This window comes from Hippichthys cyanospilos, chromosome 22, assembly GCF_059441005.1.
Source record: "Hippichthys cyanospilos isolate Australia breed blue-spotted pipefish chromosome 22, RoL_Hcya_1.0, whole genome shotgun sequence".
Classification (NCBI taxonomy): Eukaryota; Metazoa; Chordata; class Actinopteri; order Syngnathiformes; family Syngnathidae; genus Hippichthys; species Hippichthys cyanospilos.
In genome coordinates, this window is record NC_142390.1 from 5882514 (window position 1) to 5907500 (window position 24987).

The following is a 24987-nucleotide window of genomic DNA, read 5'->3' on the forward strand; positions in this document are numbered from 1 at the left end:
CGATGAAGCTTTTTTTTAACTGTAGTTATATGCCGTGACCACATAGTGGCAGCAAAGTGCAGTGACAAAACCGATTTCAAAAATAATATACAGTATTAAATAAAATAATATAAAATCATTAAATAAATAAGCAATAAAATATAACAAATATAAAATAAAATTAAAAACGTTAAGAACACAAGTTTTTGAAATTTAAAATTATTAATTTTTAAAGAATAATTAAATCTTACATATTGTCACTTTCAGGTATCGAAAAAAAGCATATGGCAATTCCCGAGAGAAATTACACATTTTTTATTGCCAATTTCATTCGTGCAATTGCTAAGTTTGCCTGCAGCTTTTTTAAATCCCTTGTTTACTTATGACTAATATTCTGCTGGTCGATTTTTTTCCCCCTAAATTGGAAATAGAAAGAGGCGGAAAAGTAAAATTAACTCCCATGCTCGAAGGCACAAATGAATGCGATGGCACCATCAATATTTAATGTTCATATACTGGGAGCAACAATGTGTTAATTGGTCCCGTTGGAGCAGAGAACTCAGCTAGTCTATATGTCCGTGTACGCTGAACAAAAATAAATGAGGAAAAGTCTATTTCAATTATTTTTCTTCATTATGTTTTCAAGAACAACTGCTAATAAGCCAACATGTTGATTTGTCCCCCAAAACCAACATAAGAAAAAGATGCGACCACAAAAACGAAAGCAATGTTACACATAAATGTAAGCATATTTAAAAAAAAAAAACGTTGTTTAAAAAAAGACACAATATCAAGAAAAGGCATGCAAACTTAAAAGAAAAAACATATGCAAAACAGATGTAAATATGTAAAAATAAAATAACACTCCAAGTTAACAGTACGTGGCGGACATGACGTCACAAAGGTGAGCTATCACTTCCGTTGCGTGGTGTCTGAGGTGCGTTTTTTTATTTATTTTTTTAATTAGCTTCCATTTCGATAATGTGATTGCGTCTTTTATGGAAGCGTTTATCTTTTAATGTTTCCATATTTTGTTTGTTTTTATTGGTGTGTTTTGGCTTTTCTCATGAACCGTTTTTTGCAAATTTGCTCTCATTTTGTTGCGATTTATTTTGTATTGTTGCTATGTTTTAAATGTGTTTGCATGTTTGAAGTTGTTTTTTGTTCGTTTATTCTTGTGTTTATAGCATTCTGCTGCTTGTAGGCCGTTTTCCCCTCGCCGGTTAATCTTTTTGTTTCTTTTTTTCACATTATCTATTAGTCCTATTTGTGAATATAAGTATGAAATTTGAAACTTTCCTTGTGACTGATTCATTGAATTTTTTTAACTTGGTAACCTTTACGAGGTGAATGCTGTGTTTACATGTTGTTAACATATATGAAAACAACCGTAGCTATTAAAAAAAGTGAGTGACGCAATTATACGCCAATTATAAGATGCAATCAGCACGGTTCAGATGGACTTGGTCAATATCCAGCCTTCTCCTTCTTCCACTTCCCAAGTGCGTCTAAAAATACTGTCCGCTGCTGCTTTATGAGCAGAACTGATGAGCCGTGATAGTGCGGCTTGCTCACTTAATGCGCTCACAGCTCACCGTGTTCCCCCCTCGGAGCTTCATCACACTTTCACCAAGAATATTGGAAGGAGGAATTTTTTTCTATCTGCCTCTTAAAAGGCTTTTTACCTGTGAAATGACAGGATGTTTCGCCTTACAGAAATGACATCTGTGCCTCATTTGCGCGAACAATTTGGGAATAAACGGCAGTGAGGGTTTAAGGGGTGAGGGGTGTGCAAACTAGGGCCCGAGGGAGGATTTGTGTGCATTTTGAAGTGGTTCGTGAAAAAAAATCGGCCATTTCTAAAGCCTATCCCAGCTGACTTTGGGCAGAAGGCGGGGCACACCCTGAACAGCCAATTGCAGGGCACACAGAGACGAACAAACATTCACGCGCCCAATCACACCTAAGGACAATTTAATACAACTACTATGCATGTTTTTGGAGCGTGGGAGTAAGCCAGGGTGCCTGGAGAAAACCAACACAGGCTCGGGGTGAGCATGCAAACTCCACACAGGAAGGCCTTACCCAGCTGGGTCCCTAAACAATGAGGCGGACATTCTAACCACTGCTCCACCGAACCATGAGAACATCCAAGACATAACAGCAAAATATCTTATTGATATGATGTAGAGGGGCGGAGCTTATTATGCTAATGTCGATTAGTCATAGAAGCCCATTATTTTGGCTAAGTTTGGGTGTTTTTTTTTTTTTTTTTTTTTTGCATTTTCTTAATTAGCTTCACGAGCTGGAACGGTTTTCAGTCCACACTTAGCTTTTTCAAGTTATCAAGAGCTTAGCCGGCTAGCATAGCCACAGGAACATTCAGGAACGAGCAGATGGTCTTTAACATGTTTATTTCTCTCTCTCTCAACTCTTGAAAACACCTGTGATGCTAATTAGCGGACACGCCTCGGTCGGACATCACAAAATGTTTCAGGCTCATTTTTCAGTCCTGCGAATTGAATTTCTGAACTCCTCGTTCTCAACAATGGCCCTCAATTCCGTTTCACTTTCTTCTTTAAATCGTCTGGACTTGTTTTTAATCGATACATCACCTCCTGAGGGAGGGTTGAAGAAATGTAATCTAAAACTCGTACCGAGGCCTCGGTGACCTTCGGTACACTTTGTTGTTAATTGCATTCCATTGCGGTGTATTTATAACGGCGGTGTCAGGTTATTCCTTGAATATTTCACCTCGAATGAGTTTTTGTCGCGTAAAATGTGCGCTTTGTTGTCCTGTAATGAAAAAGCACTTTTCACATGGAAAAGACGGCATTCTTCAAACGTTCTAGCGCATTACAAGTAAATGCGCGAATGCCCCCGTGGCAAATCACAAAATGAATGGGATTCCCGCTTCGGCTCGTGTGTAATAATTGTGCAATTTATTCGGAACTAATGGCTTCATGTATTATGCATGTCGGCGGACGCAACTGCTGAATTATGATTCCGGGGTTTTGCGGTAGACTTCAAAAGTTGCTTTCCATCGCGTGCTGGTGATTCTGCACCGCGAGTATGATTTAGGATTGCCGAAAAGGCAAAATTGTGAATTTGTGATGCAATACTGGAAAGCCGACTGTGTATTTTCCGCCTCGTGTTGATAGAGTGATTTTTGTTTTAATTAGTGTCACGCAATCGCTTCCTTCATTAAGCTCTTCAGGAAACAAATACATCTTCATAATATCACAGTCCTCCTTGTCCTGTCGCATTTATCGCACTGTCATTGGATGCGATGCCAGCAGGAGGGTAGCTTCAGTTCATTAAATCAGATGCACAGCAAAAGTAAACAACGGAGAGCAGGATGGGTAATTGGCGTCTTGACACAAACACGAGTAATGCTCCTAACATCCACCATGGAGAGAAAAGTACGTGCTTGAAGCCCTGCTTCCGTTTGCAATGCCTGAAACATAGTCATGGAAAATGTTGGCAGGCTATTTTAGCTGCAATGCTAACTTGATATGAATAAACATTTTTGCACTCAAAAATAGGAAGTGTAGTGGATTTAATTTCGATGTACTTCTTAAGCAACATGGCTGATGCAAATTCAAAGCATATACAGTACATTATATATATATATATATATATATATATATATATATATATATATATATATATATATATATATATATATATATATATATATATATATATAATATTTTATATTTTTATATAGACATAGACAACATACTAACTAATACTAACTATAGTATTAGTATTAGTATTAATACTAACATACTAACAAGTAGAGTCACATTTTGCAAGAAGAAAGTCTGGCAGTGGATTAAGAAAGCAGGGATGCAGTTTTTACACCAAAATAGAGTAGTTGATGACTGTTATATGCAATTGCAAATCTAGAGAATTTGGAAAATCTCCGTTTTGGCTGGAGTTTTTAGACACCTATGTGTTTAATAAAAACAAAACAAAAACAAAAACACGATGAAAAGGCAGAACACTTAATATAATAACAATCCCAAGAAATGCATCATGCCACAAACCAAATAAAGTCCAGAAGAAATTGGAAAAAATTGTCAAAAATGATGATATACATCTTTAAAACAACTTCAAAACAACAGTTACCTTTTTAATACTGTCCAAAATAGTACAAGCGCAACATCACTATTAATCATAAGAACATTAACATTACTGTTAACCATATCAAGTTTTTCATTTACTGAAAAAAATGTGTTCATTTTTATATTTCACAAAATAAGCTCACGGGCCAGATTAAACCCGTTTAAGGACAAGAACCGTCCCGCGAGCCGTATGTTGAACCCCCTTGGTAACAATGTAGCTCCGCCCCTGGCTCAGGAAGCGAAAACAATCCAAAGTTTATTTGCTGTTTATTTACATTTTATTTCAGGTTATGTTTTTTGTTTCAAGTTATAATTTGCACAAGATAAAGTATTTTACGTATATGTATAATTTTATCGGGGAACAGAAAACGCCATCTGATTCTGCAAATTCACGTGTATCGAAAAACATTTAAAATGTTATGAACACAAAGAATAAGTAGAAGAGTACATTTCTGGCCGCGTGACGACATCGACTTCCGCCGCCACGTTAAGTAGTCCGTTCCTTGAAATCTAGAAATATCCTAATTTCTCCTGCTCTGATGCATTCACTGCTCTCTTAATCGTCACAATAACATTTTATTATCTCAAAAAATATGAGTTAAGCGGCGAAATAGTGGAGGAAGTGGTGGAGAGAGAGGTGCGCGGAGTGATATCACAACTCCCAGCCAGTCGCCGTCTTCCCCCGGCAGCTTGACTTTTCCTGACGCCGGGGACGCTTCGCATTCCACCGCTTCGCGGTCCGCGGAGGGGACGCAGACGGGGCGGACTACCGCAAAGTGGCCAAATATCCCATTTTTCCACAGGATGCACAACAGTTTCGTGAGCATGGCGTCGATCGGCGACTTTGATCCGCTCAATGCGTCGATTCCGGCCACCAAAGTTGAAATTACAGTCTCGTGCAGGTAAGACAAACAATTTTTTCCACACCTGATTTCAATCTCAATACTTTCGATTTCAACTCTTCTTCGCTACTTCGCCGTGCCGTCGATTTTCTTTTGCATTCTGATGGACATTTGTGACCTTTGATACTTTTTGTGTCATTTAACATCTCGTTTCAAAAGTTGGGACATTTTTGCTTTGTTTTGATTGGCGGATAAACGCCGCGTCCGACGTCTTAAATAAACGTTTGACAGCGAAGATTAAAGGCCCACGTGTGACTGAATTGTTTGTTATTGTGATGTTTACTTCGCTGTGGTGGCCGTTGAGTTGCAAAATAAAAGTGGGTGTGTTCTGAGACAGGGGCGTGCAGCGGGGCAATAGGACAAACTGACGTCTTTTACAACTAATGACCTGACCGGGCTGGGGAAAAAAAATGACCAACTCGGGTAAGTTAACTATAAATAGAATAAGTAGAATTTTTTATTTTTTTTTGCAACCGTATTGGTCAAATTACAGCCCAGGGGACACGTGTCCTGTTAAGGCCTTAGGTGTCAATCACCAGTCCTCGAGGGCCGGTATCTTGCATGAATTTGATCCTTCTCTCTTAAACACACTTGATTCAAGGATTAGGATGATTGTCAAGCTGAGCGAATCATTGAATCAGGTGTTTTGGGGAGAGAAACCTGGAAAACACGCAAGATACTGGCCCTCGAGGACCGAAATTTTACACCTGTGCGTGCTGAACTTGAAAAAAATATCAGTCTGGAGGAGTGTAATATTGCTAATATACTGAACAATATCTAAACGATCAACACAGTAACTGTAATAATAACTACCGTTATTCCCCAAAATACACACTATTTTTCTAATAAGTGATGGCCAAAATTGTGGGTGCGTCCTATCAACTGTAACGAGCGAGCAAGCAGGTGGACGTGAGGTGACTGCTAGCAACAAGTGCCTGATGCAGCTAACAGCGGCTTGTGTTAGCTCAGGTTGTTACAGCATTATTTTCTATAAAATAAGCAAGCAGACTGAACCAATGTCCGAATCATCCTTGTTCACACACAGGAATATAACTAAAAAGAGGATCAGGTAAAAGTTCTGATGTTTCTGATTCAAATAAGAGTGCACGGAACACAGAAAAGTATTATTTGACTCGTTTATGAATTGCGATCCTTTGGCATATACAATCATAAACTTGTGCAACGCGGATGCTACACAACTTTGGATATTTATGATCAAATGAACTCTAACCATCGCGAGAAAAATGAAAAACAACCATTTCCATCGCTTGGGTTACTCTGGCGAGGCGTTCAGTGACCGCTCACAATGTGGGAAATCTGAAACACACTCAACTTTATGAGCAAAAAATGAATATTTTATGGATATAAACACAAGGCAATATGAAAAGTTTAGGAAGATAGTTTATGTTATAGTTTGTTATTATGTTATATACTATTATATTGTTATTATGTTATAGTTTTTACGTGAAGTGTTGGTGCGTCTTATAATGATAATATTATATGTGTCGCGGTAAACATAGAAAATAACAGAATTTGACCCCAAAATTTAGGGTGCGTTCTATACACAAGTGCATATTATATTCGGGGATTACGGTAATTTGTTTAGATTATAAAAATTCATGTTTAATTTTAGTAGGTTAATAAAAAATAACGACAGGTGGTGATTAATAATTGATAGGACAATTATTTTTAAATTGAGCAGTGACAGCCCATCTAATGACCTTGTCATTTCTTAATACCTCCGAAAAGATCATTCCGGAGTCTGACGTCTACTTTTGCAGCAAAATAGCCTGACGACGCATGGATTTACTTCATAGTCGGGATATTTTGTGATTATGGCCAGTAATTTTCCAACTTCCTGCTAAGTTAATTGAAGACTTGTCTATTTCTACGTATTCCATATCGCGCTTTTTTCTCTCTGCGTGTATGGTAGAACGATCATGTTATGTTCCAGCGGAGTATATGAAGGTGTTTTGGCAGACTTTGCTCACGTCTGAGTCACCTGGCTCCTCGGCCCCTTCGGGAGGGGTTGGGGGTGGGGGTGGGGGTTGTTTTGGTGGCCATCCGCCCACCTCCAACCCGAGGCAGCGTGAAATGCCTCGGCGCACGCTTCTACAGTGCCGTGTGGTTTGCTTGCACTCACCAGCCAGTGTACAAGGTCTCCATGGTTACGCAGGTTTTGAAGTTATTGTGCGAGCTGACAAAAGGGAGGGCGTGTGAATTCTTGTGTGGTCTCCAGACGGAGATATTAATATAATGGCGATGATAATGTGAGACAAATGACCATATCGTGATTGTAGAAAGGTGTGTAATTAGCGCAAAAAAAAAATGCCGCACGAGGGACTTTACAGCGGTAAGAAATGCCGATTCTGTTTTGTTTTGGCTACATATAACGTTAGTCGTCTCTTGACTGGCATTCATTGATTTGATATTCATAATTAATGTGACCGAGAGTGGGCTGACGCTGCGGAAATATCGATCAATCCAACCGAAGCGTATTTGGATAATGTTTCTGATTCTATGAAGTCAGCCTTGAGCTGGGAATTTTGCTGATCAATACCTGAGAAGTGGCACCAGCGCCAATCAGTTGACATCATTGAAACACTCGGCCTTATGAGACCGATCTCCACCATGTGCTACAATTTAGTTCATTTATTGTTTGGAACAGTAATCTGTTCTTATTAGCCCTCAAAAAGTCAGTTGACGTCCCCTTGGAATAAAAAAAAAGGGAGGACTTTAGTTTGTCTATCATTTTTGACAAAGAGATATAAACGCCACCACTACACTTTAAATCGGTTGAATGAACAAGCCATAACTCAATAGCGTACTGTAAATATGTAAATATAACAAGACCATACAACCGCCAACTCTAAACTCACATTCCCTACCACGTATGGAAAAATGTGTGGTAAGATGTTTGTTTTTTTTGAGCTAATTGATTCTCAAAAATATCCTTAGTTTGAGACAAAGATCATTTTTAATTCGTGGGAAAAATTGCACAATATTTGTTGATGTATTTATTTTATTTTAAAAAAAGAGCTACTAAGCTATATGGCCAAAAAAATAAAATCTCAGTTCAACCAACATTTATTTTAATGTTTGATTCATTTTAAAAAAAAATCTGTCATGTAATCAGACAAGAGTAATGAAGACTGATTTTAAATCCGTCTTAAAGGGACAGTGCGTAAGATTTAGATCGTTTTTCGTTAAAAAGGAATAAAATGATTGCAAATTTCAAAACCCTGCAAATGATTGTGTTCTTTTAGTTTTAAAGATAATCAAAGGTCAAGTTATCATTAAATTATATTAGATGGGGGGAGTGGCACTTCTCCGGAGGCGGCCATGTTTGTTATAGCTATGGACAATGGTAAATGCAGCACCTGCAGCACCTCCTGCTGTCCGTAATAAAAAACGGTCGAAATCTTACGCCCTCGCCCTTTAACGTAAGCTTAACTTTCTTCGCTCTTGCGTGATTTGCATATGTGTAGTGCGTTTATTTTGCCATTTTTAGTGGTGAAAAGTTAATATTTAAAACCTTTTCATAACACATTTTTTTTACTCGCTGTCGATTGAAAATGACGTCACTTGCGCTCAAGGCTTCGGTATCGACCAATCACCTGTTGGTCATGTGACGTATGTAAGATGAAGCGTGATTGCCTGGCAGTTATTTGAGTCTTTGTCATTTTAAGACATGAAGTGGCAAAATGTGTGTTTTTTTTAATACTTAATGTACATGAAAGATAATGTCATTCTCAAATTAACACTTTCTAACCCATGTACGTATTTTTGCGTCTTTAAGAGGCTGAACATTCAACATTCAATATTTTTTTTCAAATATTTTCATGTCTAAATGGCTTGTACTTAACTCCTGGGGAAATGTTTGACCCAACTCGGGCTTTTTGGTGTTTCTGATGTGTGGTATCAAAGTAAAAAAAAAAACTAGGAGGCTAAAATATTGCATATTGTAGACTATCAAAACATGACAACATTTAATATGGCACGTTGTCATCCCTTATAAATACTTGCAAACATGAGATTGAGAGGTACACTCATAAGGTGTCAAATGACCCATGTTGGGCTCATTTACTGCCATTCAAAATTGGAAATATTGGCAATTTTGGACATATTGAAAACCCAATGTTTTTTCATGCATCTTCCCCGATTTTTGCATGAATCCTTTCAACGGCAACTCGCGAATGGTGCACAATAGAAATATTTGCTAGACACCCCAAAACCACTGGGTGGCACTAGCGGCCAACTTATGACATTTGCAAGCCTTTCAATGACTTCGATGATTGGCTTAGCCTGGACTCCTATAACGCAAAAGTCAAAAATCATCATACGTAATAGGACACAAAAGGACACCCAGGTGTTAAGTTAGTTCATTATCGACGAAAAATGATGTTTTTCTTCTAAAAACGCCTTCAAAAGTGGACTATCGATGTAGTTAGCACCTATTGGAAACATTTTGCAAAATCTCAATTTCACGATTGAGCTCATTTTCAAAGCTTCAATCTCAAATTCATTCAATTTATTGCCCCCACCCGAGCAAACACCAATGCAAAGGCCTCATAGCTGCTCAGAAGGACAGTATCCAGATGCTATTTTTCACTCATAACGCGAAGATTAAATTACTCTGAGGTGGAGTTATTGTCTGCTTTACGGGGCCGAGGGACTGTGCTGTTGGGAACCGAGTACAAATATTCCATTACGTTTATCGATTGTGCCTGCACACACACACACACACACACACTCATACACACAAAAACAGAGCTTCTCATAAATTAAATGCAAGCAAGGCTCACTTTAAAGTTGACATGTATATGTTTGAAATAGAGTTGTTATTGGTTTATTTTCAGACTTTACCATTGTCCTTTTTAGGTATATAAATAAATGAACACGGTTTTATATTTAGAGGGGTTGTATTTTTTTTTTTTAAGCGTAAAACCAGTTGTTACATCATGTAGGGTGTTGTAAAAAGAGATAGATAGGATTTTCTTCCGTTTGCGTCTTGACAGTTTTCTTATTTTTCTCAACGCCGAGGAAATGTTTTTCCTCCCCTCTTCGGTTGCATCTCTCTGACTTTGGTGCCACGGGCTTAGCACTGTCAGCAAACTTTGTCGCTGTTGACAATAATAACATGCTGCTTCTCGGATATTCTCTCTGGTGCAGGGAAAAAAGGAAAAAAAAAGACTGCAAGCAAGCCTGCTTTTCCTCTGGTAGATGCTGTTGACACAATATGCTGTTTGGATTGCAAATTTCTGAATTTGAAGTGTTGTGTCAGCAATCTAGTTTTGAATGTAAATTATATATAATATTATGGATGGACTTTTGCAAAATTGCACCACTTAGTTGCACTGCAAAAAAACCTCTATCAAAAAATTGCAATGAATTGCTTCATGTTCTAATTGATTTGCTCTTAACTTGAAAAAAAAATGTTCCATCTCCTGTCCTGGCATTAAACAGCATAAAATTAACTGTTAAAATCTCACAGGGGTTCATGTACCCCAATTTGAGAACCACTGTCCTAATGGAATGTTACAAAGCTGGACCAGCGATAAATTTAGTCCACTTTGACACATCTTGGGTTTACAGAAGATTTTGCTGCGGACTGACAATTTCAACCGTCGCGGCGATAATTAAAAAGTCGCTAACAGAAAGCCTACTGAATGGAAGCAGACAAGGGGGAGACACTTCAGGTTATTGGGCTGTGGCCAAGAAAAGGATGAAAAGTAGGTTGGACAAATGAGGATCATGGGTGACCAGATTTTATGCAAAAGGATGCGGAATCATAGAAATGATAACAAAATATTTAGTACTAGTTAGCATATGTTAGTACAGGTATCAGTATATCTAGTTTGATGCTTTGTATTGCCGTGATACAAATGATTCATGTTTCTTTTCAAGTTAAGGGCAAAATAATTAGAACATGAATCAACTCATTTGTAAATTGTTTATAAGAGGCTTATAAAGCTTTTGTTTGGTTGCACATTGTCTTTAAAGGGACAGTGTGTAATATTTAGACAGCTTTTCATTAAAAAAGAATAAATTAAATGATTGTAAACTTCAAAAACTTGCAAATGAATGTTTTCGTAATGACCAACAGTATGTTTTAAATATATTCTAAGGTCTAGTTATCATTAAATGATATTACTTCTATGGGGGCAGCCATGTTTTTCTTTAGCTACGGCGCTGCCTGTAATGAAAAACAGTCTAAATCTCTAATGCTGTGACATAAATAATTGATCTTTTCAAATTAAGAGCAAATTATTTAGAAGACAAATCCACTTATTTCCAAATTAATTTATGGTGGCTTATCAAGTTTTGTATGGTTTCGCTTTGTCTTGAAGTGATTTTATGCTTTTGTAATGCTGTGAACTAAATAATTGATCTTTTCAAATTAAGAGCAAATTATTTAGAACACAAATCCATTTATTTCTAAATTGCTTTAGAAGTAACAGTCTAGATCAGTCTAAAAACAGTCTAAATCTTACGCACTATCCCTTTAAGGGATTCAATGCTTTGTAATACTGTGACATAAATAGTGGATCTTTTCAAGTTAAGAGCAAATTAATTAGAACACAAATCCACTTATTTCTAAATTGTTTTATAGTGGCTTGTCAACTTTTGTATGGTTGCGCTCTGTCTTTAAGTGATTTGATGCTTTGTAATGCTGTGACATAAATCATCAATCTTTTCAAATTAAGAGCAAATTAATTAGAACACAAATCCATTTATTTTAAATTGTCTTATAGTGGCTTGTCAACTTTTGTATGGTTGCGCACTGTCTTTAAGTGATTTGATGCTTTGTAATGCTGGGTCATAAATAACTGATCTTTTCAAATTAAGAAAAAATGAATAGGAAGTGCCGAAAATAAAAGCGATGATCTATTTTCTGGAGTTGCTAAAGAAAATACGCCTAGAGATACCGCAACAAATGTTGATCCAAGGTTTAATCGATCGGAACTGGCTGGGAGAAGAAGAAAAAAAAAAATCGGACTCTCAAGCCTACTTAACAGCCTTTCTGTTATCTATTCAAAGTTGCTCACTCCCGCTTCAATCCATAGGAAGGCATCGCATTGACCTTTCCAGCCTTCCGAGAGCTCCGATAATGGCCGTCCTTTTGAAAACAATGGCGGAAATCATCACTCGGAGGTCACGCCCGCCGAGCGCCGCACAAAAGGATGCGCTGGAGCGCGGGTGACGCCGGCGCGGCCAAATTCTCCACGTCCTGTTTACGCGCGGCTCTTAGCGGCGGGGAGCTCGCCGGGTTTTGACCGAGAACACAAAGGCGGCGCCGATCACTCAGACAAAGCCTCGGCGCATGGGAGAAACCTTTCGGGGCGCCCGTGGATGGATCGATTGAATCGGCGCGTCGGATGCGCGGGAATCGCGCGTTTGATTCCGAGCGGGATGCTGTGTGTTCATGCGAGGCCCCGATAGGGTTACTCGAGTAATCAGGTTTTGCCTTTCGCACCCGAGGCCGCAAAGATTTATGCACTGCGAGGAAATTACAATCGACCCCTTTCCCTTCTGTTGCTCTTTTCCGTTGGCTTGTTTTCCACACGCGGCGCAAGGTGTGCGTGTGTGTGTGTGTGTGTGTGTGTGTGTGTGTGTGTGTGTGTTTTGTCGGCGTTTGGTGATCATTTACCTTTTTCGGACAAGTATTCTGGTCTGTGGCAGTGGTTCTCAAATGGGGGTGCTTGAGATTTTAAATGAAAGAAACATTCAAAAACCCTTTAGAAATATTTGTTGGATTAGATAATTGTTTCGGGGAAATATACGTTCATAAAACTGATTTTATGTTCGGTAGGGTATTCAGTTTCATTATAAGCCAGATTGTCCCCCATAATAGAATGGTTGGACCCAACTTGGCATGTGCCACCGCTCGTTACCTGTCAAAAAATCATTTATTTTTGTGAACACATCTCTACTATTTTTACAAAATTGGACACTTTAACTTGAAATTCATATATATATATATATATATATATATATATATATATATATATATATATATATATATATATATATATATATATATATATATATATATATATATATATATATATATATATATATATACCCGAGTATGTTGGGGTACATGAATGCCCTTCAAGAGACACAAGCTTGTAATGATGTGACTAGAACAGTCGAGTACTTATTTTCAAATTAAAAGCAAATAAATTGGAACATGAAGAAATTTATTGCTCAAGTGTGTTATAGTGTGTACAGGTGTGAATTTTCACTAGCGATGCAGTTTATGTCATCATTTGCATCACAAATAGTTTTTATGGAAGGCTTTTGTTCCAAGATGTCACCATTCACATCACAAAGTGTCATAAAGGCTTTTGTGTCAGTAAGCCTTGATCGTGAGTGTTATTTATTAATGCAAGTCACAATTTGTTATGAAAGCCTTTATTTTGCGTAATAATTTAGATTTCTTCTGTGAAATCTTAGATTAAAAATCCTAGAAATGAACTACTTGCCAGAAGTTGCTTCGAGATCCTACAACACACTCCAGAACATGCAGAGAATTATGCCGCTGACTGTACATTTATTTACATTTAAAAAAAAAGTGTTTTGCATAGGAGTCAGTTTAAAACAATTGAAGGACACACTGCTCCATGTTCCAGTTGATTTGCTCTTAATTTGAAAGGAAAAATGGAGCGCTCCTGCCACGGCATTAAAATGCATAGTTGAAATTTACCAAGTTAAAATCTCACGCGCCCCCACTTGAATTATTTGAAAGCGAAACGTTAGCGTGCTCAAAATTTCCATCACAGCCAGCGGACACAGCCGACATACAAATTGGAAAAACGGCGACGCGGGCTCAGTTTTACCGTTGATGACATTTCAGCGCACGTGAGCGCGCGTGGCGCTGTGACATTTGAATTTCACGGATGTAAACGAGCTTCCGTCGGATCGATTGACGCCGTATCGAATCCGAACGGCGTTCCATGACAGACAATGGGCTTTTTCCCACATATGAATGAGCAGCTGCGCGGAGAGCTTTTCGATCGACAACCTGACACTCGTTCTGCCCGTTCGGCAATAAAATGCAATTGACAAAACCTACAGAATGTTATTTATCAGCGTGAAATGGCGTCGAGTTTCTCACCTGATAATAATTTGCTTAAAAGTAAATAATGTGCTTGGTTCTAAGTAGGGTTCAGTTTTTTTTCATTGGTCTGCACTCAAGTAAGTTAGTTGTGTTGCCCTGTGTGTTTAGTTGTGTTGCCTTGTGTGTTTTTGCCATATTTATTTATTTATTTTAGTTATCGTTATTATTTGTAAGCATCAAGCCTTGACGCCTTGTTATATACTGCAAAAAAACGTCAAAAAAATAGACATGTTTGTCCAAACTAAATGAATAATCGCGATTAATAATTGTGATTTCGGCATCGTGATTATTATTTCGGCCATAATCGTCAAACCAACGTAAAAAAAAAAAAAAAATCGCGAGGATACATAAAATGATATGACGGGCCGGATCTGGCCCCCAGGCCTTGAGTTTGCCACCTGTTGCAAAAAGATCCATTAAATATTGACAATGAAATCAGATGAAAATAAAATATGCTTTTCTGCAAAAACATGACATCATTTCGACTTATATTGCAGAAAAAATTCGAAATTATTTATTGCTCTGGAAAATACGCAAAATGAGGATTATTGTTTTTTAAAAATTGCATTTTTTTTAAAAAAAAATCTTGATTCAAAGCAAAAATAATCCGGAAATTGGAGAATTGTGACTGCTGACAAAAAATGTCCTAAATATGATTATATCAGATGAAAATAAAACATGCTTTTCTGCAAAAACATGACATCATTTCAACTTATATTGCAGAAAGAATTATAAATTATTTACTGCTCTGGAAAATACACAAAATGATGATCATTGTTTTTTTTTTTTTTTTTTTTTTTAAATCTCGATTCAAAGCAAAAATAATCCGCAAATTGGAGAATAGTTACTGCTGACAAAAAATGTCCTAAATATGATTATAATTGCATGTAAAAAAATAGAATACTCTCAATGACATGATTTTATTTGAGGACTGGAGTTCAATTCACAAAATGAAATTTAAAGATTCATGAAACCCACACGAGGTCCGAACATGTGGCAGCCATCAAAACGATCCCACCGATACAGTAAAATCCCAAATATGTAAACAAAAGATAAAGCGGGTTCTCATCATTTATGTATGATTTTGAATGTTTTCCCAAACGGGCAGCAGCTGAAGGCATTTGGCCCGTGACACGTGCTGATGGAGGCCCGTCACACTAAAGTGCACCGAAAGCGGCGTGACAAAGGCAATTAAGGTGAAATGCCAGCGGCGCAGATGTGCACCATACATGACGGATGTGTAGTTTGCGGCACACGCGTGTGTCCGCGTGTGTGCGTGCGCGCCGAGATGTTCTCTTGGCTCTCCCAACCCTTGTCAGGAAGAATTAGGGCAACCCGCTCGGAGAAGCGCGGAGAAAATACAAGCTGCTGATGCTCTCCTGCGGTGCGTGTGTGTTTTACCGCAAGGTGGGTACCGAATTTTGGCTTTCGCTGTCCTTGTGGGGACCTCTTGGAATGTTTTAGTGGTTTAGACCTTTTTGAGGGTCAGGACTTGGTTTTAGATGATAGGTTTGATTTGGATTTTGGTTGAGGTGAGGCAATCTGTTGTAATTAAGGATTAATGCATTATGTCAATGAGATGTCCCCACTTTGATTGAAAACCCCCTTTGTGTTTGTGTATATGTGTTTTGCATACAGTAAGCAAATCCAGGGTTTCAATGTCTTTGTGGGGACTCCTTGGATCATATTCGTAACTCAGACTTTTTCTGAGGGTCGACTTGCGTTTAGATCCCAGGTGTCAAACTCAAGGCCTGGGGGCCAGATCCGGCCCGCCGCATCTTCGTATGCGGCCCGTGAAATGCTGAAGTTTCTGGCTAAAATACCTCGCAAGTTGTCTTAACCCTTTAAAAAATAAAAGTCATTCCTAACAGAAACACCCCTGTTTTAGAGTACCGTATTTTCCGCACTATAAGGCGCACCTAAAAGCCTTGAATTTTTTTTAAAAGCCAATGGTGCGCCTTATAATCAGGTGCGCCTTATACATGGATCAATATTGAGATTGGTAGATGGGGAATGAAGTGATAAAGTAAGCTTTACCTATTTCTTTTGTGTGTTTACAGTTTGAACAAGGTTGCTCATATTGACATTGAGTTATTATGCTGTTTAGTTATTGTTTGAGTTATTATTGTTAGTACTTTGAGTATTACTGTATTGTGATTGAAAAAGTTTCAAAATATATCATTAATTGAGGATGCGCCTTATAATCCGGTGCGCCTTATATATGGAAAATGTTTTAAAATATGTCATTAATTGAGGGTGCGCCTTATAATCCGGTGCGCCTTATAGCGCGGAAAATACGCTATACTTTTGCATTGGGTTTTGGTTGAGTACGGTTGAGAGTTAGGTAATCTGTTGTGAGTGTTAAAATGAGGTAAGGGACTTGGAAATGGATTATGTCATTGAAATGTCCCCACTAAGCTAGAAACCCCCCTTTTGTGTATGTGTGTGTGTGGCCAGCGAGCGTCTCATCAAGTAGGCCAGATCGATGAAAAACGCAAGGCGAAAGAAGGTAAATTGGTCCGAGCGATGGGAGGGGAAACGAAAGAAAAAGGGCAGGTACTTGCGGCCGCGCGCTCGGCGACCTGTTGAGAACACGGGAGCGTGCCCGGTTGGGTTCCCTCTCGCGCTGCGTCTCCGAGAATATTCCTCCTCGGTTGCTATGCGCGACTGCACGCCGAAGCTCGCTGCAAATACTGTACGGGCGAAATTGTAAAACGCAACGGCGGCGTGTCATTATGAAGTTATTTTTAAACAAATTTTCAAGTAACGCGCGAGGGCGTGCCCATGTTTTCTTTTGCGGCGGGATAAGATATTAAATGGAGGACAAAGGTCCCGAGCAGCCATATTAGCACTTATCTCACGAGCATTGGCATTTGGAGTTGGCATTTGCTCTTAGCTGCTAATTGTGGAGTTAATAGACCAGATAAAACAAAACGCATCTGGCGTAATGATGAGAAATGTGCCATTATCACTTCCTCCGAGCTAGCTAAGGTTTGCCACGACATTAAGAAAACGGTTAGCTCGGCACACTCACGATGGTTTCCAGATGCTGAGCAATGGAAGTTTGATACAGTTTTCAATGGACATGATGCATGGCGTCCCTCAAGGGTCAACTCACAGTACCTTTTTGTTTAGCAGGTATAGCCAACTGATGGGGGGGGGAATGAGGATACCTGTGATATTTTTTTTTTTACCCGTCTAGATGGTTCTCTTGGTTTAAAGACGAAGGCTACCACATTGGAAATGCATAACATTTTTATTGCATCTTTCTAATGTCAGATTTTAAGTTGAACAAAAGTTCAAAACGATGAATCGAGTATTCAAATTGTTGTTGATTTTTAACGAATCACTTGTCGATTAATTGATTAAGTTTGAGATTTCTAGTTTTGAGATCTCTAGTTGATGATCGTAAAATGGCTCAGAGGGAGCAGATGATATTAGTATCAGCGTACCGGTATCAGGCCGATACCTGGGTTTATTTCACACAAAAATCCTCTTCCCAAAAAACAATGACATAATTCTGAAGAAAGACCCATCTATTCTACTATGGTGTTGCAATCTTGGCATTGTCATTTCCAGTTCATGATCATAAAATGGCTCCAAGTGAGTGGCTGATTTTAGTATCAGCATACTGATATCAGGCCGATACATGGGTTTATTTCAAGGTATTGAAAAGCAGAAAGAGTTATTAATCCAATATAGTAATTTTACCAATTTGTCATTTCCAGTTTATGATCATAAAATGGCTCCAAGTGAGTGGGTGATTTTAGTATCAGCATACTGATATCAGGCCGATACATGGGTTTATCTCATGGTATTGAAAACCAGAAAGATTTATTGATCCAATATAGCAATTTTACCAATTTGTCATTTCCAGTTTATGATCATAAAATGGCTCCAAGTGAGTGGGTGATTTTAGTATCAGCATACCGATATCAGGCCGATACGTGGGCTTATTACAAGGAATTGAAAAGCAGAAAGATTTATTAATCCAATATAGCAATTTTGCCATTAGTCATTTGCAGTTCATAATCATAAAAGGGCTCCAAGTGAGTGGCTGATTTTAGTATCAGCATACCGATATCAGGCCGATACGTGGGCTTATTTCAAAGTATTGAAAAGCAGAAAGACTTATCTATTCCAATATAGAAACTTTGCGAATTTGTTCTTTGTGGTTCATAATCGTGAAATGCCTCCAAAGCAGTGGCCGATATCGTCATCGGGATACCAGTATCATCTGGCTATCGTCCCAGGTATCGAACGAAACATCTATCTACTCTGATATGGCGATTTTGGCAATCTGTATTATCTAGTTCGTGATCATAAAACTGCTCAAAAGGGGACGGGCATGGTATGGGCATACCGGTATGAGGCTGATACCTGGCGCTATTTAACGATATGGATACTTGATATCATTACTCGCCAATTCCCAGTTTAGAATGCGTTAAAGAACCAAAAACTGAGTACTACTTTGCAGTTTGCACGCACAAGGTCAGCACGAGCGTTGAACTGGATAAGCACTAGACCGTTTGAGTTGTGCGTGCGTGCGCGCTCGCCATATGTGTGTAGCCGCGTTTAGTTGAACGTCCCCAGACCCTACTTTTTCAGGTCACGGTCAAATCGCCGAGCGACAGTAGGAAGTGGAAGCAGCAGAATGGAGGAAGAAATAGAGAGCCTCGGGCTGTCTGGGAGAAAATCCCTTTTTCACCTTGAACTCGGATCAGAGTAGCAAAAAAGAGCAAAGCGCCAAATACCTAAAACATTCTTCCGGAGAAATGCTATTTTTAGCTAGTGCTACTTTTTGATGTATTCATTTCAAGATGTCTTCTCACTTTAGTCGCTTATTAGTCCCAAAAAATGTGAGCGGTCTGATTTGATTCTCGCCGGAAAGGTAAAATACCTAACGCGTGCGGAAACACATCGGTAGGCTGTCGAGGAGGTTGCTATGGTAACGAGCCAGCTGTTAGCATGTGGCTCTGCAGCGGCGTCTCCGGTCTTGCGCGTCAAAATACCTCACTTATTCCACATCATTAAACCGTTTCAATCTGTTTGTTTGTCTTTTTGGAACAGCAGACCGAAGTCCAGGTCCGGGTTTTGTTTCAGGACCTGCAAAGTGGCGCTTTCAATTCTTAACTTAAGCGTTCAGCTTTCCATGATTGTTATTGTATTTTTTGTTGCGTTTTTTTTCCATTTTGACCAATATATTTGCTGTAAAATTCTAACAAGTTGCAACGTAGCATGTCTCGAAAAAGTCAAATAAAAAGCAGTTAATTACGCTCGAAATTGAGGCCCTATATCACACTAATTTCTTAGATATATATATATATATATATATATATATATATATATATATATATATATATATTAGCACACATACAAAACAAATATTTTATTCGGGCCATTTCTCAAGATCCTTAACCTTATTTTATATCTATTTTATGAATCTATTTTACAAATCTATTTTATTTTTATTTTATGAATCAATATGTTCTTATTCCTACAGTGGAAAAAAAAAAGAAGGAAATAAAACCATCTATCGTTCCTGCTGCTGATATCGCGTTGGATCGATATCGGTATCGGACAGTATTCTGGTTGATAAAAAAAAAAAAGAAACAAAGCAATGTATCATTCCTGCTGCTGATATCGCGTTGGATCGATATCGGTATCGGACAGTATTCTAGTCTGTGAAAAAGTTTCTAGATTTAGATTTGTTATCATTGAATTGAAAACGTGTCATACAAATAAATATTTGTGATATTTGTTTTTTTTTTTTTTTAAATTGCAAGCTCATGTCCAATTAATCATCAAAGGGCGACGACGATGCACGGGATGCGTACTTTTGGCTCGCATTTTTATTCGGTGACTGTATAAGTGAGCGCTTGAAAAGGGCAATGGCATGTATTCATGCAGAATATTTTAACATTTGACATTTGGATATGATTGGAAGGCAGGTTGTTGTTTGTTGACCAGGAAAAAAAAAAGAGCCAAATAGACTGCTGAAATTCATCACAAATATGTTTTTTTTTTTTCCTGGTTGTCACCCACGGTGAGCAATTTGTCTGCTGTACACCTCAACAAGAACACATCAAAAGTGTCAAATGGCAGCATGTTTCAGGCAAAAATAAAAATAAAAAATAAAAAGTCAGGCACCTTTTCTCCCTGCAGACCTGTCTGAATCAGATGGCAGCTTTTAGTTTTCCACCCCCAGCCTTGGGATAAAAAGCAGGGAGGATTGAGAGAGGGGGAGAAAAAAAAGCTATGAATCATTCACGTTTATCCTCTGAGGTGGAAATCCTGAAAACGTGTTTTACACACACACACACACTGACAGGGGGAGCCCATTTGGAGCGCCACCATGTCTGATGTGCTTTGAGCAGCAGCCACTCGTGCACGCCGGAGCCCGAAATATGCTCTCTGGGGGACAAGGTGTATTTTAACCCCCCCCCAAACTCGGCCTGGGAAACTCTTATCGGATTTGTAAGCTTTACCAGCTTCCTTTACTGTCAGGATTGATGCTGAGCAGCTGATAGAGAAAGTTAGGGCCACACGTTTTTCACACTTTGTCACCGTTCGGGTTGAATCTGAATATGGATTGCTTTTAGCGTCGGTGCCGATACCAGACTTATTTCAAGGTATCTCTGCTCGTGCTGGGAGCTGATAAGTGCGCGTGTTGCATGCCAGCTTGAGGCTGTTTGAACCTCAGATACGAAAAATAAGAAGATTGACCATACTCGGCAGTTGTAAGGGAAATAGCTACACTAGGAGATATGGGTCTGTCTTAAAATGATCTGTCATTAGTGGTATCGGTACGTGGTATCGTGGTAAAAATGGTACCAAAGAGCTGTATAGTAAAGATAAAATACACTGTTTGTGTGTGTGTGTGTGTGTATATATATATATATATATATATATATATATATATATATAGTGTATTTATATATATGTGTGTATATATATGTGTGTATATATATATGTGTATATATATATATGTGTATATGTATATATATGTATATGTATATATATATATATATATATATATATATATATATATATATATATATATATATATATATATATATATATATACCTGCTCAAAAGCCAGAAAAAAATTAAATCTTTTAAGTTTTTTTTAAACATTGATTTTACGCGAAATTTCAAGATTTTATGCATTATTTGTTACAAGCTTTGCTAAAAAATAGTTGTTTAAAAAATGTGATTCATCACAATTGATTCCATCTTTTTTTATGATTAATAATTTTTTAATCAAGTGACAACATTAACACACACTGGTATGAGCAGCACCAAAACCAAATTTACCACAGTTCAAGGGGCGTGGCTTAAGTTAAATAACAAGGAAGCTGATTGGTTGACTCAAGGAGCAACCAGGTATTATTAATGGCACAAGTGGAAAACAAAACAAAGGAAACAAAAGAAAAAACATGACAAATCTAAATGCGGGTAAAAATTATTTTGGAACAATTCCATTACTTTAATGAAAAAAAAATAAATTGTCAATCATCTCTGCGAAATATGCATATCAGTTTTCATCAAAGCCTGCTCGGCGCCGTACTCATTTAACCTCACGGGCAATGAAGTGACCCCGCTCTCTAGCACGTTTTTTTTTTTTTCTTCCCCCTTCTCAAGCAAATGAAGTACCATCATTCATCTCTCTTCCTAAATTAGAACAATTTCAGCTCACACGCCACATCGCAATCAGTTAATTTTGCCCGGCCGTCTGTCTTTGTCATCTGCCTATCTTGCTCGCCACGTTTTATGGAGGACGCTCCATTCCAAAACTTCTTATTTGGGCGCAAAGGAATCACACGCGTCTTGTTTTCATTCGCAGAAACCTACTGGACAGAGACACTTTCTCCAAGTCGGACCCAAGTAAGTCACACCACGTGCTTCTTTTTTTTTTTTTTTTTGAATGACTTTAGAATTTTTTCCTCACGCTCTTTTGTGAAATGACATCAAAGGCGGAGCTATTATTTTACCTTTTAGATCATTACTCGCCGGAGATGCGATTGCCGCTTTGATGTTTTCGCAGCCAGGGAATCTGTCCTTACGTTATTGACTCTTTGATGATGATGTGTGTTTCAGTTTGCGTCCTCTACACGCAAGGCATGGGCAACAAGGAATGGAGAGAGGTGGGTGGAGCCAAGAATGCAACTTTATTCTCAAAGAATTGGTTTTATTGTTATGTACAGTTTTTGAGTGGTAATACGATGCTTTGTTCCTTTTTTTAGTTCTTTCCTTCCTTGGTGTCTTCTTTTCTTTGCTTTATAGTGTCTTCTTTTTCTTTTGGGTTCCTTGCTTGCTCGCTTGCTTCTTTTCTAGCTCGCTTTCTTTGCTTCTTTCCTTCCATGCTTCCTTCTTTGTTTGCTTCCTTAATTCCTTGTTTCTTATCTTCCTTCGTGGCTTCCTTCTTTTGTTCCTTACTAGCTTCCTTGATTGCTCTCTACCTACTTTCTTCCTTTCCTTCCATGCTTCCTACTTTGTTTCCTTCCATGCTTCCTTCTTTGTTTGCTTCCTTAATTCCTTGTTTGTTATCTTCCTTCATGGCTTCCTTCTTTCGTTCCTTACTAGCTTCCTTGATTGCTCTCTACCTACTTTCCTCTCCTTCCATGCTTCCTACTTTGTTTGCTTCCTTAATTCCTTGTTTGTTATCTTTCTTCATGGCTTCCTTCTTTCGTTCCTTACTAGCTCCCCTGATTGCTCTCTACCTACTTTCTTCCTTTCCTTCCATGCTTCCTTCTTTGTTTGCTTCCTTAATTCCTTGTTTGTTATCTTTCTTCATGGCTTCCTTCTTTCGTTCCTTACTAGCTCCCTTGATTGCTCTCTACCTACTTTCTTCCTTTTCTTCGATGCTTCCGTCTTTGTTTGCTTCCTTAATTCCTTGCTTGTTATCTTCCTTCATGGCTTCCTTCTTTCGTTCCTTACTAGCTTCCTTGCTTGTGCTCTACCTACTTTCCTTCTTTCCTTCCTTCCTGCCATCCTTCCTTCCTTGCATGCTTCTTTTTATTCCTTTCTTGCTTCCCTCCTTGCTGGTTTCTTTCTTTTCTTTCCCTCCTAGCTTTGCTTCCTTGCTACCTTCCTTGCAGCCTTCCTTGCTTGCTCACTACCTTGCTTCATTCCTTCCTGGCTTCCTTCTTTCCTTCCTAGCTTCCTTCATTGCTTGCTCTCTACCCTCCGTTCCTTCCTTCCTTACATGCTTCTTTCTTTCCTTGCTTGCTGGCTTCCTTTGTTTTTACCTTCTTTATTTCCGTGCATCCTTCTTTCTTTGTTTGCTTCCTTAATTCCTTGCTTGCTAACTTCCTTCCTGGCTTCCTTCTTTCCTTCCTTCTTTGCTGCCTTCCTTCCTTTATGCTTCCTTGATACCTTTCTTTCTTCCTTGATTCTTCCTTTTTCCCTTTTGTCCTTGCTTCCTTCTTTCCTTCCTTCCTACCTGGCTTCCTTCTTTCTTTACTTGCTTTTCTTCCTTGATACCTTCCTTCCTTGTTGCTTTCTTGCTCCTTGCTTGCTTCCTTCTTTTTCTTCCCTTGATATCTTCATTTCTTTTTGCTTCCTTCATTCTTTCTTTTTTTTGCTTCATTGCTAGATTCCTTCCTTTCTTCCTTCCTTCCTTCCTTCAGTTGAGCGTTTAGCATCGCGAGTGTTCCGAAACAAGCTGCTCCCACTCGTGCAAAATTGTCCAGTGACGATGTGATAAAACCAAATAACACTCAAACACCAAACGCAATATGCGAGACTTGTCTATGAACATGTGGCACACCGCCCCACAATAAGTATTCAAATTCATGAATGGAAATGAGGGAGTAAATCTCTGAGCAATCATTTGCGTTTCTTCATGGCGGCGAGCATTGTTAATGGGCCGACGCTAAATGCCCGCCTGACCCTCGTTGACACCATCCATCAGCTGCTCTCCGTTTATTACTTGAAGGCTTCATGCACCGATCTGGACGGAGACTAAAAACGCTGCAGATTCTGCATGAGTCGCTTTCACCAACGGCCTGTTGAAACACTCGTCTCGCTATGTTGTTTCTGAGCCGTTTGACACGTCCCCCGTTTTGTCCCATTGACAGTTTGGGAGAACCGAGGTGATCGACAACACGCTGAATCCGGACTTTGTGCGGAAATTTATTTTGGACTACTTCTTTGAAGAGCGGCAGAACCTTCGATTTGACTTGTAAGTAAGCGCTATTATTTGATTTTTTTTTTTTTTTTTTTGGGCGTGTGAGTGTATTTCCCCCCAAGATGCTCCCAATCCCTTTGCCACCACTTAAATCAAGTCTCAAGGCTTCCGAGCCGGAGTCGAGTTATTTCCCCAGGTATCGGTTCAAAGAAACATACAACAACAAGATTGATTTTCTTTTAGCCGACACCATCATAGCGGCGCACTGTCTTATTTATCCCGTGTCTTCGGGCTTTCCATCAGACCGCCGCCGCGTATGAATAGAGACAAAGCTCCATGACAACGTGGGTCTTAGCTTTTCATGTGCGCCTTTGCATGAGTCACGTCGCGCGCGGCTACCTGCGAGGCCGTTGGACTTTGGGAAAATGAATTTGGCAAACTTTGCCCGCAGCTGCGCCTTTCCCGCCTCTCCGATTGCATTCCTCATTGAATTTGGAGAGCATTACGCCGGCTTTATTTTATTAGACGCAGACTAATTATATCTTAATCTATGAGCCAAGAAGACAAGCCGCCGGGATGTGTAAGTTATACTTTGCTCAGAGTTGATTGAAAATCTGCCTTGCGGGTTTTTGCCCGCTCGATAAGAGCGCCGAAAATCCGATCATAACGATTATCCTCCGCGGCAAACGACCGTTATTTGCGACTTCGTTTTTTTTCGAT

At 38.9% G+C, this 24987-nt stretch overlaps 1 protein-coding gene across 4 annotated transcripts in view; it reads left to right on the forward strand.

Annotated features, from left to right (window-relative positions):
* The first annotated feature begins 4389 nt into the window (after positions 1-4389).
* Positions 4390-24987, forward strand: part of LOC148405645 (copine-8) — a 62315-nt gene continuing 41717 nt past the window's right edge. For all 4 annotated transcript variants that reach the window (XR_015864171.1, XR_015864170.1, XR_015864169.1 and 1 more), the window contains exons 1-4: positions 4390-5011; positions 21982-22022; positions 22236-22282; positions 24218-24321. Coding sequence is in view for 1 of the 4 variants with exons in the window: in XM_088406245.1 (XP_088262371.1) it covers positions 4914-5011; positions 21982-22022; positions 22236-22282; positions 24218-24321 (290 nt within the window). In the remaining 3 variants the exon portion in view is untranslated. The remainder of the gene's footprint in view (positions 5012-21981; positions 22023-22235; positions 22283-24217; positions 24322-24987) is intronic.